At 41.1% G+C, this 21,041-nt stretch overlaps 1 protein-coding gene and 2 pseudogenes across 4 annotated transcripts; 1 reads left to right on the forward strand and 2 right to left on the reverse strand.

Annotated features, from left to right (window-relative positions):
* The first annotated feature begins 3,057 nt into the window (after positions 1-3,057).
* Positions 3,058-19,419, forward strand: exoc3l4 (exocyst complex component 3-like 4). Of its 4 annotated transcripts, none has more exons than XM_058615668.1 (15): positions 3,064-3,176; positions 3,374-3,455; positions 4,775-5,033; positions 5,979-6,095; positions 6,200-6,412; positions 7,639-8,257; positions 9,204-9,321; positions 9,684-9,815; positions 10,101-10,201; positions 12,242-12,358; positions 14,453-14,576; positions 15,045-15,167; positions 15,628-15,786; positions 15,927-16,048; positions 18,634-19,418. In XM_058615668.1, the coding sequence occupies exons 3-15, from the start codon at positions 4,793-4,795 to the stop codon at positions 18,842-18,844; spliced, it is 2,397 nt and encodes a 798-aa protein (XP_058471651.1). In that variant the 5' UTR covers positions 3,064-3,176; positions 3,374-3,455; positions 4,775-4,792; the 3' UTR covers positions 18,845-19,418. The 4 variants fall into 4 exon arrangements, with proteins under 4 accessions (XP_058471652.1, XP_058471651.1, XP_058471649.1 ...); XM_058615666.1 differs by having other exon boundaries at positions 3,079-3,176; positions 3,276-3,455; XM_058615667.1 differs by having other exon boundaries at positions 3,085-3,176; positions 3,330-3,455.
* Positions 17,885-18,079, reverse strand: LOC131445375 (small nucleolar RNA U3; annotated as a pseudogene).
* Positions 19,420-19,463: 44 nt separating the features above from the next.
* On the reverse strand, positions 19,464-19,654 carry LOC131445366 (small nucleolar RNA U3; annotated as a pseudogene).
* Positions 19,655-21,041: the final 1,387 nt, after the last annotated feature.

The raw sequence follows: 21,041 nt of genomic DNA on the forward strand, positions 1-21,041 counted from the left end.
TTTTTTTTAAAAATAAAAAATAATAATAGTGACAGACAGCCAGGCAATATCCACTCTGAATTTAAATGTGTACCATCACTGACAGACTTTCCCATTGTAAGCTGATCCACACGAACTGTGAGGGGAAATATGTGGGTTTATTGAAGCTTTATGAAGGAGGGAAGATAGTGACACAAATGACTCTTTCACTGCATGTTGAAGTATTACAGTCGGGATAAAGGATCTCCTGGTTTAATTTGAAGGAAAGGCGCATCAGGCGTGTGCAGCTCAGCGGATTATCCTGCGTCTATTGTCAGTGGAGAGCAGAGTTCAGAGCGGCTGTGTTGTATGTGCAGACAGTGACGAGGCCTGAGCTGTGTGACCGTCAACAGTCTGTGAGCACTTCTGTCCCGTCTGATGTCAGTGTGACTGACAGCAGGAAATACAACCAGCTGTGTGGGTCAGCAGAGTCCGCTGACAGGCATGAAGCCAAACCTCATTATCATATCTAATTTTCTCAAAAAGGATTGTGATATCTCCTCATCATCACTGTGCGATGGTTACGGTCAGTTATTAATTCCACGTTGAAGTATGAATGTGTGAAGTAGTGACAAGAATAGAAGAATACAGAGGATTTCATTTTAGGAATGAATTACATTTACTGGCGTTACCGTAACTGAGTAGATTTTTTTGTGTACTTGTACTTTTTAAAGTAATTTTTGTTTTAAGTTATTTTTACTTTTACTTAAGTATGTTTTTTGGAAGTTACTGTACTTCACGACGTTTGAAATCACATCTGTTACTTTTGAGGACAGGTGAATGATGAGGACAGACGGGTGAATGATGAGGACAGATGGGTGAATGATGAGGACAGACGGGTGAATGATGAGGACAGACAGGTGAATGATGAGGATAGACAGGTGAATAATGAGGACAGATGAATAACGAGGACAGGTGAATGATGAGGACAGACGGGTGAATGATGAGGATAGACAGGTGAATGATGAGGACAGACAGGTGAATGATGAGGATAGACAGGTGAATAATGAGGACAGATGAATAACGAGGACAGGTGAATGATGAGGACAGACGGGTGAATGATGAGGATAGACAGGTGAACAACGAGGACAGATGAATGATGAGGACAGACGGGTGAATGATGAGGACAGACAGGTGAATGATGAGGATAGACAGGTGAATAATGAAGACAGATGAATGATGAGGACAGATGAATGATGAGGACAGACGGGTGAATAATGAGGACAGACAGGTGAACGATAGGGACAGGTAAATGATGAGGACAGACAGGTGAATGATGAGGACAGGTGACTTTGTGACCTTTGACCCCTGTTAACTGACACATTATGTGTTTTCAAATGTTATTTTGCCAGCACTTTAATTTGTAAAGTTTTTTCTTTAATTAAAAACCATTCATGTGAGTCTGTTGATGTCACATTTTGGTATCGGCTCAGCTCGCTTGGAGCCTCGCCAGAGCAGGTACTAAAAAAAAGAACAAGGCACTGATGGAAAAGCAAGAAAACAAAAAACGTGCCGAGACTGGCCGTACTGGAACTGGTTAGTGGAAAAGTGCCATAAAACATGAAAGAACAGGCTCTAACCACGGTTTTTATTGAAGTCCTTTTTGATTTCAGAGGCAGAAGAAGAAGAAGAAGAAGGAGAAGAAGAAGAAGGAGAAGAAGGAGAAGAAGGAGAAGAAGTAGAAGAAGAAGGAGAAGAAGAAGGACGATGCATGAAACAGGATGTGGTGATTTCTGTTAAGCCTGTTGTTGATACTGTAGATACCAGCTGGACACACTGATCTCATTTACATATAATCCACACACACACACACACACAGATGGAGCAGCTGGTCAGGATGTCACTCATCTGGACCGGAAACGCTCAGATTGACTGATCGCTTGGTCACGCAGGTTGAGCTGATGTGGTCACATGTGGGTCAAAGACACATCTCAGAGTCCACACACCTGCACTTCCTGCTCCTGAGCGACAGCGTGTGGTTATTTACAAGAGGGAAGGTGAGAAGAGAGCAAATATCACCCTCTAGTGGAGCAAAACGACAGGAAACAGATTTGTTTTTACTCCTGTTACATTTAAGGATTTTATATAGAATATATTTATACTATACTAGACTTGACCTATAGTATATAGTAGAATACAGAGGAGGTAAAAGTACATATTTATATTTTTACTACACTAACTCTTCACAGTTTATAAGGTTACAAAATGGAAAAAACCTCAAAGGTATAGTTCACGTTTTTCAAGTGGGGTTATGTAAGGCAGAGATTCCCTAACTATTTTTTAGGGGGTCCCAAATAAAACATTTCTTGGAAATGATTAATTTACCAATTCAAACATAATATTATGAGTGACCCCTGGTTTAAAGGCTATAATCAGTTTTTACTCTGTGTCCCTGCTGCGTTCTTTTTCCTTTCTTTTCTGTATTTATTTATTTTAAATTGGACCTATTCCTTTGAACGGAAAAGTATTAGGGCCACATGTAAAAAAAATCTGATATTAAAATCAGAATTCTGATTTATTTTTTTTTTATCTCAGAAATCTGACCTTTTTTTCACAGAATTAAAGATTCTCAGAATTCTGACTTTAATCTCAGAATTTCTCAGATCTCTCTTTTTTCACAGAATTCTGACCTTTTTTCATAGAATTCTGACCTTCTTTCATAGAATTCTGACCTTTTTTCATAGAATTCTGACTTTAATCTCAGAATTGAGACTTTTTTCATAGAATTCTGACATTTTTCCCCAGAATTGTGACTTTAATCTCAGAATTCTGACCTTTTTTCATAGAATTCAGACCTTTTTTCATAGAATTCTGACTTTAATCTCAGAATTCTAACTTTTTTTCCGCAGAATTCTGACACTCGTGCTCCCTCAAGCTGAGAAACACATTCACTGGACGGAGAACTTCATTCACCGCTCGTGTCTGTACCGAGTTGAAGCTGAAATGAGTTGACGCTGAAATGAAGCTTTCCCTTTAAGGATCCACTTCACGACTCAAGTACGGTGTCCAAGCGTCACGTCACACCTAATGATTAATGACTGATAACCTTGAAGCAGGAGTTTCCGGGAGGTCCTTGAAGGCAACACGGGCAAACAGTGAGACGCTACATGCCAGAAAGAATTAAAGAAAGAAAAGAAAAAGAGGGATGAGAGTTTCAGGTAAATACGAGTTTTCTGATAAGACCAGTGATTGACAGTGTGGGCGTGTTTGTGTGTGGAAACATTTACTCAGAGAGAGAGAGTTAATCTTTGTCCCAGACTGCTTTCTTTTTCCATTTCTCCTCTTCCTCCTCTCACTGACACCTGAGCCAGGTAACGTCCCTTCACCTGCTTTTTCCCCCCTAATCGTCATATAGCCACAAAAGTGAAAGCAGAGCAGAGAGCAGCTTTAGATGGCAGCTTGACGAGTGTTCCTGTGTCTGGCAGTGAGCTCCACAGGTAAGGAGAGAACGTTCTAGAAACGTCTTTTTATCAGTGTGTGTGTGCGTAGATTAAACACATGTAGTACATATTATGTGTCCTTTGATTTCAGTCCGTGTATAAAGTACCTGAAAAGTGATACTTGAGTAAAAGTACAAGTATGTTACCTGAAAATGTCCCTTTTTTTTATATAATATTAAAGTAAAAGTCTTAAAGTTTGTGACATTTACTGTTCTGAAGTATCAAAGGTCATTTTCTGATATTAAACGTTTCAATATTTTAGTAAAAGTGTTAAAAAAGGGAGGAGTTAGGATTGCGCCATGGTGGCTCAGTGGTCGGGAGAGTTGTCTTTGAACTGGGTTCAAATCTTGGCTCCTGCTCGTCTCTGTGTGTCCTTGAGCAAAGACACTCAACCCCATGTTGCAGCGTGTGACTGAGGGAGAACTGCAGTGTAAAGCAGCTCTATAGAAATACAGACCATAATACCAACTCTTCTTCTTCTGATTATATTTGGTAGTAACGAGTAACAGTTAGTAAGACAGTTAGAGGAAATGTAGAATAGTAAAAGTAAAAGTTGATAGAAATAACAAAGTAAAGTACCAATACTTAATAATCTGTTCACGTCTTTATCTCACTGTTAGACAGACTTTTCCAACAGGAAAGTGACGTTTGTTAACCGCTCACTCTCCCACACCAAACCCCATAGAGAAAATCACTGATTTTAAACCACAGCACACAGGAGTTGTTGACCCACTGCTGCCTCCGTCACTGAGCTCAAATGACTTATTTTGTGTCTTTGTTGTTTGAAATCCTTTATTCTGATTTACATCAGTGGCACAAAGTGACCACACGAGGCAGCAGTAGTTCAGCAGCTCCTGTGACCCTGTGAGCTAAAACCACTGATTTTCTGAATGGACTTTGGTGTGGGAGAGTGATAGTTTGAGCGTTGCTGTTGCTTCTTCCATTTAAAAGAAACTGAAACCAGATCTGCCAACCTGTTTTTGTGATGATTGATGGTTTGTTTTGACATCTTTATAAGGAGTGTGGAGTTAGTTCCTTTCACTTTCATTCTTTCTTGTCTCTGTTCCATCAGCGGTCCAGTAAATCTGCTTCATTTGAGGATAAATCAAATAAATAAAAGGCGGAGACTTTCCTTTCATACCCATTCATACGTTGTAACATGCAAGAACTGCTCAGGCCGGTTGTTTGTGTTGTCTGTAAACAAAACTGAAACCACACGACACCAACCTGAAAACACCTCCGCTTCCCACACAGAGCACAGAGACGGACGTGTCCTCTTGTCGTCCCTTACCTTTCATCCTGTTGTCCCCTCACAGCAGGATACGACATCAGCGATGACGGACAGGTCCGCTGATGAGGACCCCGCGTCCCCGAAGAGCGACAGGGACGTGGTGCTGACAGGCGGTGGAGTGAAGCGACAGGTGCTGGGGGCCATGCAGTCGTTCAGGAGGAGCGGGCGTCGCGCAGCGGAGAAGGGCCCACTGTCACCTACAGGCAAAGGGTCAAAGGTCACGCATAAAGACGAGCCAGGTGGAAGTGAGGCGGCAGCGGCGGCGGCACCTCCTCCCTCACCCAGTGAGTACAAACACGCAGTCATGTGACCTGACAAGGTCAGACAGGAAATGACGCCAGGAAATGATTGTTCCCCATAAACATGGCATCATTTCAGTGAATAACACTGCAGTACATATGCCAGGACTGTAAGTGGCGCTGTTTAGGTTTTGTTTTCCTTTTATTTTACGATTCAACACTTTCCTGTGTGAACTCTCTAAAGACTGGTCGTGTTCCAGTGATATCGACTGACTGACTTTAATTACTTTTTATTGACAGTAGCTGGTAAAACCGTCAAACAATCTCCAAACACAAGAGAGAGAGAGAGATATCATCGTTTTCCTCAAGTAGTGTATTCGCTGTCAAAATGATCCCGCGCCGTGAAGGGAATGTCTCAGAAAGAAAAAATTCTTTCAATAAACCAGCGCGACTATTTCCGTAAGCTGTCAGCCAAAGACGCAGAGATGTTCACGCCTGCGCAAGCTAGCATGACGTATTTAGCGACCAATTGTAGAATCTGCCGCTACCAACCATTTGTCGGCTGAAGCAGTTTCTTTATTTCATTGTGTCTGAGTTGCGTTGCCTTGTATAAAAAGTGCTGTATAAATAAAGTTTGACTGAATGAACTTGGACTTTTCAAGCTAACGCTAGGTAGTTCAGTAGCTCGCCCTGAGGCCCAAAGCGAAAAAGGTGTTTAAATTTAAAGTGTCGCAAACGTTTTTTTTTGGTTTTTTTAGTGAGGGAGAGGCGTTCTGTCCACATAGAAACAACATTTTAGGACCTGACACCAGTTTCACTGTAGAAAATTTCTCGTGGACGTGAACCCACAGCCGATGTTCAGTCATTCAGGAGCAGAACTGTGACCGACACTGGCATAAGGAATGATACAGCCTCAACCAACCACGCTTTTGTCAACAAATGTCACAGTGAAACAGACGGTTGATGGTTTTTAATTCTAACCTTTTGTAGGTCTGAGCGCTGGATCTTCGGCAACTTCTCCTCTGAAGAGCGTCGGAGGTTTCTTTCAGAAGAAGCAGGAAGATGAGAGTGGGCAGAAGAGCCAACCTCTGAAGCGCTCAAAGACAGGTACCAAACATTTATGATGGTTAAAATGATGAATCTTAAATGGGGACAATCAAAAGTCCACAACCCAACACCACGTGTTCACGTGCTGCGTTCTCCATCCACAGATCCCAACATGTCGACATCCAGAAGGGCGGCTTTTCGAAAATCTTTTCCGCGTAGCCTGACAAAGGGCCCCAAGAAGGACAAGGACAAATTCAGGACAAATGTCACTGAAGGTCCATCAGAGGAGAAGCTGGAGGAGAAGGAGGAGATGGAGGATTTGGCAGAGATTGATGAGATGTACACACTGCCAGAAATACCCAACCCACCACTGTCAGGTACCGTCTCTTCCAGTGTTTTGATTCCAGATGATTTCAGATGATTCAAGATGCAGAAAAGGAAGCTCAGTACTTAACCCTGAGTGCTCACGTCGTCTTTAAAAGCATTTACAGGGTCACAGCCAGAGGAAAAGTACAGAGCAGTAACAGCAATCGACAATGAATCAATTCAACCAGCCTCTGTTTGAAAGATACAAAACACACATGAAAACCTTCCTGTCCGTCTCTTCTTTATCGTTGCTCTTGTTCTGTTTTGGCAACAGGAGCAGAAGATAGAAATCTTGCACTCAGAGGTCGAGTTGGTCAGTAAACACAACTGAAATGTTCCGACACAAAGAAAAGTAAAAAAAAACACAAAATGTCCAGATCTGCCGTGGTAAAGTAGCAATTCTACAAAATACAATGGAACAAAAACACGTTAATAAAGTTATTAAATATGACTTGCATTACCGATTTTTTTTTTTACAAAATGTTATGTTACAAAATATTCTGTAAAAGAAACAGAAAATTCAAGTTTGTTACACAATAATGTTACTTAAATTACAAAAAAATGACATCACCAAAAACTTAGAAAAACACATTTCACCAAAGTTACAAAAAAAGGATTAATTACCAAAACTTTTTTTGTAAAATGTTGCAGCGTTACACAATAAGTTCCTAAAGTTTTGGGAAAAAATTACTTACATTACCAGATTTCACAAAATGCCTATATATGTTACAAATACATGTAACAACAAAAGTTACAAAGAATTACTTTCAGTACCAAGGTTTTTTGTTTTTTTTATTATCATGTAATGTTACAAAAGAATTAAACTAAAATTGCAAAAACAATTATATTTTTTTACAAAAGTATGACAAAAACCTTTCACTGAAGTTAGCAAAAAAATGGCTTGATTATCAAAAATGATGTAAAATATGTTACAAAATCATGTCACTAGTGTTAGTTTCAAAATTCACCAAAAGCTTTTACTAGAAGTTACAAACTAGTTACTTAAGTTTGAAAAAAAAAAGACTTAAATGTCCGATATTTTACAAAATGCTGTAATGTTGCAACATTAATTACGAATAAATTTAAATCATTAGGTCCATGGATGACTGTAAAGATGCAGGCGCCCCCTTGTGGTGCTTAATAATAAATAAGTAGGACTGTATTTCTGTGTTTCGAGTTGTTGGAACGCCACCTGCTGGCTGTGGTTTATTAAACGTCCTCTCTGTTGATTTCCCAGTGATGCAGATCAGTAAACTGATAGAGATGGAGGTTCTGGAGGAGGCCCACCTCAACCTGCTCGCACTGCGGCAGGAGTTCCAGCAGGAGCTGCAGCACTGTGGCCAAGACTCACCCATGGATCTCGTCAAGAAGGAGAAAGACCTCAACCTCCTCTACAGAGACCTGAGGAACAAGATCACCACCATCGTGCGCGACTCCAACTCTTTCCCCTGCAGGAACAAGGGGCTGCTGGTCCTCGTGGCCCGCATCATCCAGGAGGAGGAGAAGAGAGCGGAGGAAGCGGGGGGTTTAGCGGGCAGCTGGATGGAGGCCTGGAGGGACGCGGTGGGCGAGGGCGTGCGGGCCAAAGTGGAGAGTGTTCACCTGGAGCAGAGGGAGCAGAACGCCGCCTGGCTGAGCGTCCACCTGGGTCTGCTGGGTAAAGCCATCGTGGACGACCTGGCGAGCGTGAAGAGAGAGCTGAGGTGGTCGTACCCGCCCAGCTTCAGGGTCTTCGGCACCTACGTGAGGAGTTACCACAGGGTGGTCGCGCAGCATCTGAGGAAGCTGGAGCAGCAGGTGACCGAGCTCAAGGACCTGTTCGCTCTGCTGGACTGGATCCTCAACAGATACAAGAGGTCAGTGCACCGGGGGACGGACGGGAGACCAGGACAAACTGACACACTGATCTGCAGCTGAAGTAAGGTTAAAGGGATAGTTCAGGATTTATCGAGCAGGGTTGAGCAACAGAGTGTGAGCCATATTTTAGCCATTTTACAAAAACCCACCAAAATAAAATCTATGCCCTCTTAAGTCTGTGATATCCCAGGAGTATGTTTTCCACTTGCACACCTTTCACTCTCCCGCACCAAAGTCCATAGAGACATAGAGTCCGGCATCCACCTGTCACTCAAACACAGTCAGAGCATGTGTGATTCTCCCTGAAGAGCCTTTTTCTTCTCCTTCTTCTTCTTCTTATAATAAAACCATTAACAACACAAAGAGGGATGAAGAAAGGTCAGACTCACTGGGGACTGAAAGTAATGATATTTCAGACTCTTTTTGTTCTGTTTTAATAGCGATAAAAATGTGTCTATGGTGAATCTATCCAGATAATCTGGATTATAGAGTTACCATTTATTAAAAAAGAAAAAGAAAATTCAGGTTCTTCTTCAGCTTGCATTCAATTGCTATTACCATGAATTCATTCATTTCTTATTATTTTAGAAGCGCAAATAAATATGAAAGTGAATGCGCAGCAAAACAACTAAAATAAAAACATCACAGAATTCAGTAACAATTTAGGAACATCAAAAATCAAGAAAGCAACCATTAGTGATAGTGAATTAGATCTCTGCATTAGTAGTACCTTGCTCAGGGATATATATATACATATAAAAATCATACTTAAATACATGAATAACTCAAATTCATAAGTGGTTACTTAATTTAGCAGCTTCATGGCAGAATGAACGAATGAATGTCACAAAATCCTCATAATCTCAAATATTAATATATGTAGTAGTAATAATAATAATAATAAAATGATGATGATGACATGTAGTGAAATGTTACCTGTTCCAGTGAGAGGATCATGGCAGATGTGTCCCTGCAGCCCGAGATGAGGGAGGAGAGCAGTGACCTGCAGCTGGACGAGCACTTCCTCGAACAGCTGAGGCACAAATACTGCAACAGAGTCAAGGTCAGGCAACTAACACGTTTTATTTATTTTTCTACCATTTTAAATCAGGTGTTTTTATCTTAAAATGTTCAAAATTGTAAAATTTCATCATGTATTATTATTATTATTATTATTATTATCATTAGAATAGAATAGAATAGAATAGAAATACTTTATTCATCCCCAAGGGGAAATTGTTTCAACAGCAATACAAACACATATTATAAACATAAAATGTAATAAAGAAAAAAATATTTAGATATTTAGATATTTAGATATTTAGTTGTGGTTCTTGTATATTATTAATCCGCTGCAGGTTATTTGTTTCTTCACTGATTTATTATTTACTTCTTCTCCGTGTGTTATTGTTGTTGCTGCTTAAGGTGGACGTGAGATCTTTCCTCGACAGAGTCATTGAATTCGAGAACAAAGAGGTTTGGAAGGAACAAAAGATGCGGGAACAGGACGGAGACGGCGACGTCCTGGATTCTCCGTTTCACATGGACATCTTTACGGTGCGACTGTTTTCAGACTCTTTCAGATTCTTTAATTACCTCGTCATACGTGTACTTTAAGTGCATTTGTCATTCCTTCATGAATCAGACTCAGTAGCTTGGATTTGATCATTCCTGTTAAGTGATTTTATTTCATTGATCAACAGAAGAAAGACAATTTTCTGACATTTTCTGACAATAATAATTAAAATGAATGTCAAACAGACACACACGCAACACACAGAAACGACCACGTGGTGGCAGAGCTTCACTGTCTCACTCGTGTGTGTGTGTGTGTGTTTTCAGAGAGTGGATGGAATCGTTAAAAACTCTGCACAGATTGAGGCTCAGCTGGAAAAGAGCGTAATCACTTCCTGTCTCGAGGAACTGAAGCTGTTCCCTAAAAGGTACAAGACACACACACACACACACACACACACACACACACACACACACACACTAAAGCCTTATCACTAACCTTAACCAGTTAATGTGCAACTCTTACCTTAACTGTAACCACAATTCAATTCAATCTTAGTCCTAAACTTTAACCAGCTCCTCAGAAATGAGGTTCTCTCTCATTTTAGGGTTAGGGTAAGAATTGGGTTAAGGTCAGGGTAAGGTAATAGGTTAAAGGTTAAAGGTTAAGGTTAGACACTTAGTTGTGATGGTTAACTTTAGGGTAAAGGGCTAGGGAATGCTTTATGCCGATGGTGTGTCCTCACTTAGATAAACAAGTGTGTGTGTTTTATTTGTTAGCTTTTTCTGTCATGAACACTGACCTTGTCAGGACCAGTAGTCCTCATGGAGACCAAAACCTGGTGCTAAAATCAGGTCTTAACCCTGAAAAATGTCCCCACAATGTCAAAATGTCCTCAGAAAGATAGGTTTGTATGTTTTTTTTAGACCTCACAATGATATAAACACACACACACACACACAAGCCTGTCCTTGTATTTGGTCCTCACAAATCTACACACACACTCTGGTTTCCATGACTTCAGGGGACATTGCATTGACCTGGAGACTAACTCTAACTTTAACTCTAAACCTTAACCAGAACTAGTACTGGATCTAACCCTAACCACACAACATGTCTTCACCTCAGAATGTAGTAATGTAGAAGACAGGTCCCCACAACACAAGGAATGCCAGTTACACACACACACAGACACACACACACACACAGAGCTTGAATGTTTCCGTGACAACAGACACTTAAGACTCGATGTTTACAGTGTCCATCTGTGGGGAAATACCATCTCATGAAGAGGATTCCACAGATGCAGCAACAGCAGAAGAGTTGACAACACAGTGAACACGAGTGAGGGAGGAAGTTACAAAAAACGAGAGAGCGAGAGGGACAGATGTTTTCAATTTAATCCCACTTCCTTAAAATAATTTTGTATTCCTGAAAAGATAATGATGAAAGGTCAATTTATGAATGACCCAAACCAAAAACAGGATTTTCCCCATGAAGCAACAGTGTTTCTGTTTCCTCTTTTTATTATTTGCCTAAAGTACCCTCTGCAGATGCAGAAAAGATCCTCTTCATCCTCATCGTCATCCTTTAGCTAAATAAAACTGGCACCGCAGACGAAACCGTCGTCCCCCCGGAGACGTTTAGCGGAAAACATAACAGGAAATGAAAATGTGACTGTGAATAACGACGGAAACGTGCACGAGTTTCACCAGCATGTGATTCTCCACCGTCTGCTGATCGCCGTGCGTGATCTTCTCCTCACGAGTTTGTAAACTCACTCGCCCGCACCAAAGTCCACAGAGAAAACTGATGACGCTAACACAGGAATTAGATCTGTGTCAGTTTTTATCAAACAACACTATGAATTGAGCAAACCAAAAATTAACCACAAAATACACAAATACAGTTAGAATTCTGCTTGTTTTTGTGTTTGTGCTCGCTGGGTTTTTGTTGGTGATTCTTACCGTGGGCGGGGCTTAGGACGCTGCGTGCTGATTGGCTACCAATCTTTGGCGCGTTGGCTTGAAGTCATTGGTGCTGTTTAAGTTGTCCATGTTATTTCCATTTAAGTTTGTTTTATTTCATCTGTTTTTATATCTTTTCATTGATTTTAATTGTTAATTTAGACGCATCGTTTTGCCTCGTGAGCTGTTATGCCTTTTATTTATTTATTCTTCTGTGCAGCGCGTTGGTTTCACTGTGGTTGTTTCACTGTCCGTCTGGAACTCGTTGCCCCGACACGTTTTCCCCACCACCAATTTCTCCCCAAAAAGACGAAAATAAACCGCGCCAAACATGACTCGGCTAATATATGATATATAAAGGGTATATCACATATAAGACATTCTATATTCCACATTCTTATAGCGTCTGTATATACGTTTGAACTTAGTAAAGGGGGAAAAAGCAGCCTGAATGCTCTGTGTGTCAGGGTTAACACGTTTGATGCATTTTTCCTGTGCAGGTTTGAGTCCGAGTTCATGGATCATTGCAGTTCCCTCAGACCTCAGCCTCAGGCTCAGCCTCAGCCTCAGTGGACAAACTATCACATCACCTACATCAACGGCTTCACTGCTTTACAGTAAGTCACATGACTCTCCTCCTTCTCCTCCTCTGAATAAATCTGGCCAGAAAACCCGAGGGCGGAGCCAAGCAGTCATTTCCTGCCAAAGATCCTGATCGAGTTACACGCTGTGATGTAAAAGGTTTGGAATCTGTGCTCGTCATGAATGTTATTTCACTTAATTCTTCTTCTTTATTCTGCTTTGACTTTGAACCAAACAGATTACTTGTGGCACTAACACTAACCCTGACCCTCACACACACACTATATACACACACACATACATGCACAATATAGACATACACACACACACACACACACACACACATATACATACATGCACAATATAGACATATATACACACACACAATATAGACATACACACATGCATATTATAGACATATACACACACACACATACACAATATAGACATACACACACACAAATACATACATGCACAATATGCACACACACCAGCATGTGTGTATATATATATATATATATATATATATATACACACATATATGTATGTATGTGTATATATACATATATATAAATATATATATATATACACATACATACATATATATATCAGCAAAGAAGGAATAAAAACAAGAATCAAAAAAGCAAATAAGAGTGAATAAAAAGTAAAAAATGTGTGTGAACTTAAGTTCAGCTGCATATTCACACACAGTTAAAGTATCCACACAAAATCCCCACTGCTTCTCTTTGTGTCTGTGTGTGTGTGTGTGTGGATGACTCATCTGAGAACTATAGTGAACCATGGCTGCAGAATCGAGCGCTCGTGCCAACACATTTTCCCCCCACACACACACGGAGTGGTTGAGGAGTTTGCAGGGATTATAAGGCAAAGCAGACGCTGCCTGAGGCAGCCTGGGGCAGCAGCTCATCACCCCCACATGTCATTTTGTCCCACGTGATTTCAGAGAATCGGGGCTGTGAGTGTGAAACGCTGCCTGCAGTGGCAGAAGCTCAACCCCTCAAACCACCACACACAGCTGTTTGTGTCAGTCACAACAGAAACAGGATGTGTGTGTGTGGCAGCTCGAGGCCTCGCTGCAACTCAGTGTCACGCCTCTCAGTCATGTGAGGACCCAAACGCAGAAAATAACCGGCTAAAACTAATAAATGAGGAAATGGCAGGATGGTAAATGCCTTGACACGTGAAGGGAGCAGGAACACGTAGTATAAAACACACCAGAGAGGCAGAGATCATCAAACACAGGTGAAACTAATGAGACCCAGGTGAGTCTCATTAGGGCGGGGCAGACAATCAAGAGGGAGGACAGGAAACACAAGGAAATACTACAAAATAAAACAGGAAACAAGTAACTAAAAATCCCTTGATGAGCTGCTTTGCACTACAGTTTTCACCCATTCACACGCTGCAACATGGGGTTAAGTGTAGAGCCGCAACTAACGATTATTTTCATAATCGATTCATCTGTCGATTATTTTCTCGATTAATCGTTTGGTGTTCAGAATATCCCAAAAAAATGTTGATCGGTGTTCATCAAACCGGGAAATGATGATGTTCTCAAATGTCTTGTTTTGTCCACAAACCAAAATGACTGACTTTTAATGATTTCTTTCTTATCCAGAGCAAAGAAATGAAGAAAATATTCACATTTTAGAAGCTGAAACAATCGGAAATCTTGTTTTAATTATGAAAAAAGCTTCAAACCGATTATCAAAGTAGTTGTTGATTAATTTAGTGATCGATTAATCGTTTCAGCTCTAGTTAAGTGTCTTTGCGCAAGGACACACGGAGACTAGCAGAGTCAGGAATTGAACCCACAACCTTCCAGCTGAGAGACAACTCCTCACTTTCTTAATACTTTTACCTCTAAAACTTAAGTACATTTTATATCAGAAAATTACTTACTTAAGTACAGTTAATGTGACAAAATGTAAGACTTTTACTTAAGTATTATTATAAAAAAGTGCCTTCAACGTCTGCCAATGTCATTTTCTGGTAACATACTGTGTTTTTGTGACTTATGGACAGAGTACGACTGGGTCAACACTGTTCACACAATTGAAAATCAACCAAATGTTTGTTTTCCTTCTGTTTCTTCCCTCCCGTTGCAGGCAGCACCTGGAGGGATATGCACGTGTCTGTCCTGGAGAGATGGAAAACTTCAGGAAAGAGGTGAAGTGGCTGATCGCGACGCTCACGCAGAGACTGGAGGACCAGTTCAAAGAGGATGTGAAGGTTTGTCGAAGAAGTCGTGTTTCATCACATGTTTCCTCAAGTGCTTCAGCTGCTTTCTGTTGTGGTTTAGTAAAATGGGAAATAAGAGAAGGAAGTGTTCCCAGAGCCTTTAATTAAAGAAAATCAACTTAAGGTAAATTCCCCACCAGAGGTGAAGCTCATTGAGTCAGTGAAACAAGTTAATATTTAATGTTTTAATCATGTTTAGGCACAAAAACTACTTTAACTCATGGTTAAATAAAAACCAGTGTTCCCACAACCTTTAATTAAAGAAAGTCAACTTTGTGTTACATCATTGAAAAATAGCTCATTGAGTCGGTGAAACAAGTTAATATTTAATGTTTTAATCATCCATCTATCTATCTATCTATCTATCTATCTATCTATCTATCTATCTATCTATCCTCCCAGCTATCTATCTATCTGATGTTTGTTGCATTTCTGATCTCTTTGCTGCTATTTTTCCAGCCGTTTCTGAGGAGAATGATGACGAGGAAGTGGCTCACTAACGGCGTTGACTTCGATCAGCTCTACGATCGCACAGAGGCTCTCGCCGAACACTGCGCACTCATGAGGCCTCAACACGTCCAGGTGAGCAGCCCGAATGTCCCTGCAAAATGATGTACCGTGTCTGGGAATCCTGATGAAATCCTTGCCAACAGTTTTCCAGTTTCCCGTAATCGTCGAACAAATTCAACATAATCCGGAAAACGCGTATGGTTGGTTTGTTTATTTATGCATGTAGAGACGGGCTTGATTTAGATTAAAGTGTCTCACTTTTCTGCCGAGGAAATCCCTATTTCCTTTTCTCTCTGACCCTCTTGGAAATTCCACTGAATCACTTTTCATTTTCATTGTGTTTGTCCGGACACTGCGACGGCAGAGGTGATTTCAGTGTGAGGGATAAACTCACGGCTTAATGTGCACACATGAATAGGTGGAAGTGAAGGTGGCGGCTTAGAGGATCTGATGGTGTTAATAAGGTGATGGATGATGAAAACACACACTGCTTATCCTGTTATTTGTGTGTGTGTGTGTTTCCTGGAGCCAGGCATTTGCCAGTCACTTGCACTACCACGTACTGAGGGAATACATCGGTCAGCTGATGAAGAATAACTACTCCTGCAAGAACCGGAAACACGTGCAGGCGGCGGCCAAGATCCGACAACAGTGGGAGAACCTCGTTGACGTGTTCAGGGAGAGAAAACATGTAAATTCTCTGCAGTTTTTTTAGGATTAAAGATTTTTTTTCCAGGCTCCACGACATTTATTTATTAAATACATGTATACAAACACTGTTTCACAATTGCAAATTAGTCTTTGACGCTTCCGTCCTTTTTCCCGTTGTAGACGTTAAGTCACGAGTGGATGTACGCGGTCGGAGACGACCTGTGCGACATCATCGGACAGAAAAAGAAGACGGACATAAAGGAGCATCTGGAGCCGATGGTGAAGCGTTACCCTGACTTCAGGTAAACATTGAGAACGCTCTGTCGTGTCAGGGTTAGGACACACAGGGCGAGAGGACATTTAAAAGATGTTCACATCAGTCCGGACCACTGTTTCAACGCCAGAATCAAATCCATCAGTGATAGGACCTGGTTCCTGGTGTGTTTTTTAATACCCGCTTCCTTCTTTTGCTGACGAGGTTCCACGTGAGCTGAGCCGATACTAAAATGTAACGTCGACAACTGCCGAGTGTCGAATAGTCATGAGCGCAACGTCCGACACAAGAATCAAAGCCAACAAACTGTAGATTACATTTAAAAAGATGCGTTAATCTGCAACATTAAGCAAAGGAAATGTCTAAAATGTCAATATTTAACAGAGGAGTCTGGTGTATTTAGAGACAGCACTGCTGAAAGCCGGCGATCGTGAGCCCAATCACGACCGCGTTCAGTGGCATTTCAGTTCAGTGACTGTGTCATGCAGGAAGTACTGAACGATTCTTTTTAATCGACTCACTAATGATTCACTTACAGCCACAAGTCACTCGTTTGTGTGTTTGTGTCACTGAAATAGTGGATAGTGGAAAAACATCAAAAGAAGGACACAAGGGGGTCGTCTTTGTGTTCTTGAGATCTCAAACAGTGAAGAAAAACAGTGAAGACTGATAACGTTTGGAGATGACCTGAGCTTTTAATTAACGTGAAGCAAACACAGGCTCTGAGCCAGTGAAACCAAGTTGACTGTGCAGTTAATGAGCTTGTAGGAGAGGTCAGGGTGTACTGAATGAAGAGCAGCAGCAGCAGCACTGATCATCAGGCTGGTTAAAGTGAAACCTGCAGGTATGTTAACACAGTCAAAGTGCGGCAACGTGTCTGTGTTGAAAAGCAGCGGCTCTGTTGCGGCAAGCGACTCAAAATAGGAAAGAAAAGTCCAAAACGTCAACACTTAACCAACATCCTGTTTTTTGTCTCTGAGAAATCTCACCGTTTCCCCTGAAGACGTTTTTAGAAACGTTAAATCCTCCACATGAGGGACTCTCAGCTGACATGGGGTGATGGGTTAGGGTTAGAGCGGGTTTCAAACTGGGCTCTTCTTGCTGCAAAGGCAAGAGTGCTAACCGCTACACCACCTGTGTGGCCCGGTAGAGAATCATCAGATTCAATCCCCCTGACCCAAACTGGATGTAAAACATTAAATCCAGGAGAACGAGGAAGTGAAGTTTGCTTCAGTAACTGATTTACCCCGAGCGTGCATTTTGATAAAAACCCTGGATGTTGACAACTGTAGCCGTTTTCAATCCCAAAAAGGTAACTCTTTTCGGATTATTTAAGATTATAATAACCTCATATTAACTCCAGTCAGCTGTAGGTCGTATTAACTGGAGTTCATGGCTGTGAGGAGAAATGTTTGCTCATGGCTGCAAGCATATCGGGTGGGGGCGCTGGTGATGTGATGTCATCAGTGTTGGTCACAACAGGTCACTGCAGGTTGTTTTCTCTAAAAAACCTGATAAAGAAAGACAAAAAGTTACATCAGAATCGGCTCGGGATGTCCCCTCTGGCGCCTGCGTGACTCACCTGTGACCCCGGGATTATCTGCTGTTGTCTCCTGGCGATCTTCTCGCAAGCCTACAAGGATTCTGCTCTGGTGGTCAATCCAGGATTACATACGTTACTTTGATGTAGTTTGATGTTTCGACGACGCATTTCCTCGATTTAAGTGCAAGTGGCTGCACAGGTGTTTTAAGGTCACGTTCAGCAGTTCAGTTTTATGAACACACATTTCCGTCAATTTGATTTGAAAAGGCAAACCGATCCACAAAGGTCAAGGTCAACTTTGAACATCAACACACTCTAAAGTCCACTCAGAACATGTTTCTTCAAACAGAAACACTGAACACTCCATCAACAGTGGAGAAGAAACATAGTCTTCCACCAGATTCCAGCTCTGAAGGAAACATCTCATCTCTTCATCACGCACAGCGAGACCAAACTCTTCAGAAACGCGTTTCTCTCGTGAACAACTCAAGAGATGATCCATGAAAGTATCGTCTTAGTTTGGTTTCTCTGTTTCTCTCAGTCTCATATCTACAGACGAGGATCTTCAGTCCTGGTGTGAGTCAGAAGATCACTCCTCCTACAGTCACAGCAGTTCAGATCATCAGAATAAGTCCAAACACCTGAACAGGTGGCGCTGTTGTAATGTCACCTGATTGGACCAGTTCTCCCGATCATGTGCAGACTGTGATTGGCTGATATCTCCTCCACTCCACTTCATTTTTGTTACAATTTCTCATCAGTTTTTGAATTTTTTTTAAAAAAAATTCTGGACATTTTCAAGTTTTAAAGTAGAAATTAAACTTTTTAAATCTGTGTTGCCAAATAAAGACAACAAAAGTGATCAGAAGATCACACCTCTTTTAATCAGTGACTCATTATATTAGAGATTTTTGCTGTTGCTGTGGATGTTTTCAGAAAATGAATGCATCAATGAACTGTTAAAAAACAACTTTAAACAGTGAGGATTTTCAGTAGAACCAGAGGTTAAAGTGGTGCAGTGACGGATGACATGGTGAATTGATGGTGTCTTTGTTCCCCATCACCTGCAGCAAGAAGCACCTGGTCGCCGTTCTGAACTTCCGGGGTCTCCTGCGAGGTCACGAGCGCCAGCTCATCCTGCACAGATTCACCGAGCTGAAGAACAACAACGTGGGCGGAGCCGGCGCCGCCTACAGAGACCAGTCGTTGTTTGGAGACATGCAGGTCAGCGTGAACACAAACTGTCTGTCCTGCCTCGGCGTCCTGCTGCCCGACAGCTGATCCGACGAGGACGAGGAGACGGACATGTTTGCGTCTTCTCAGGTTCTCAAAGTCCACATGCACTGTACATTTTGCACATAATTAGTGTTTTGTTTTTTTATCCACAAAATGTATCGAGAAAGATGGTGAGATTTGCTTTTGGGGGCGGGGCATAGTACGTTTTATGAATCACCAGCAGGATGCAGCACAGCAGCCTTTATTGGTTTTCCATAAAGAAATTAAACTTTCACATGAAATAAAATGTATTACCTCTGTAAAGGAAGTCTGTCCGTCTGTTAGCAACTTCCTGTCGACAGAACCTAAATTAGAGTCTAATTTAATGTTTTAAATCTAAATCCTTCCCATTAACAAACTCATAACTCTCTTCCATCGACATTTGTCTGATTCATACATGAATCAAACAGTGTTGTGATGTTTTCTTCTTCCTCTGCAGCAGTTTAATGATGAACGGCAGGAAAAATCAGCTACAAATATTTATCTTTCTACTAAAAGGACGAGGAAAAACACAGATTTTAGAAACGCATTAATAGTAACTGTGATTAGGAGAACATCACTGTGAAGACAGAACATGAACATGACTTCCACTCGTTCGTCAAAAGGAGAAGCTCAGCCTCTAAAGTCCACTCAGAACATGTTTCTTCAAACAGAAACACTGAACAATCTTCAACAGTGGAGAAGAAGCAGAGTCTTCCACCAGATTCCTGCTCTGAAGGAAACATCTCGTCTCTTCATCATGGCAATGAGACCAAACTCTTTACAAAAACACATTTCTCTAGTGAACAACTGAAGAAATGACCCCTGAAGTCTCATATCTCCAGACGAGGATCTTCAGTCCTGGTGTATATCAGAAGATCACTCAACTCCTACAATCAAACGTCATAATCTGGCCATTTAAAGAGAAAACTTTACATTCAATAAAGTGTGATTTGCAAAATGTTCCTCAAGGACTATAATAAAAACTGAAACTGAGCTGAGCTAATTTGTGGTCAGTTTAGATGGAACAAAAACACTAAAGTTCCCAGATGTAAAAGTGAAAGTATAAAACCAACAGCATCTCTCAAACTAAATCAAAACAGATGTGGTGTGTGATCCTTCCTGTTTTCTCTTCCTGTTTTTAGAAGAAGAAGAAACAGCAGATGATTAAAGGTCCAAATTTAAGACAAATTATTCTCATTTGGCAGAAGATTAAATCAAATATACTTAGTTTTTTTTTTACAAGTGTACAATCACAGGGTCAGCTCTACAGAGGCAGCCATTTTGGACCACCATATGTGTGTTTACATAAGGAATAAAATAAACTGGCTTGGGCTACCAGAGCAGAATGAGCCAGACTGTACAAAGACAAACAGCCACAGACCGAGCAGGAAAACAACCAGTTGCTGGACGTCCTCCGTCGTGTCACGGCCATCGAGCACAGCTCACACCGCGACTAACAAGTACAGAATCAACAACAACAACAACAACATGTTTCTCACACTAAACATCATGTTAATCATGTTTCACTGCAGCCTGATGATGCTGTCATCTTAGTTCTCCTGCTGATGTAGACACAGAAAGAAGAAGAGACAGGGACAAAGAAAGACAGAAAGAGAGACAAAGAAAGACGGGAAGAAAAAGAGACAAGGACAAAGAAAGACAGAAAGAGACAAAGAAAGACAGGAAGAAAAGAGACAACAAGGACAAAGAGAGACAGAAAGAAAGAGAGACAAAGAAAGACGGGAAGAAAAAGAGACAAGGACCAAGAAAGACGGGAAGAAAAAGAGACAAGGACAAAGAGACAGAAAGAGAGACAAAGAAAGACGGGAAGAAAAAGAGACAAGGACAAAGAAAGACAGGAAGAAAAAGAGACAAGGACAAAGAAAGACAGAAAGAAAGAGACAACAAGGACAAAGAAAGACCGAAAGAGAGACAAAGAAAGACGGGAAGAAAAAGAGACAACAAGGAAAAAGAAAGACAGAAAGAAAGAGACAACAAGGACAAAGAAAGACAGAGAGACAACAAAGACAGACAGGAAGAAAAAGAGACAACAAGGACAAAAAGAAAGAGAGACAACAAAGAAAGACAGAAAGAAAAAGAGACAACAAAGACAAAGAAAGACAAAAAAGGACAAAGCTGAAAAGAAAGACAAAAAAGGACAAGATGAAAAGAAAGACAAAAAGGACAAAGAAAGAAGGCAACAAGGACAAAGAAATAAAGG

This window comes from Solea solea, chromosome 18 (genome assembly GCF_958295425.1).
Source record: "Solea solea chromosome 18, fSolSol10.1, whole genome shotgun sequence".
Classification (NCBI taxonomy): domain Eukaryota; kingdom Metazoa; phylum Chordata; class Actinopteri; order Pleuronectiformes; family Soleidae; genus Solea; species Solea solea.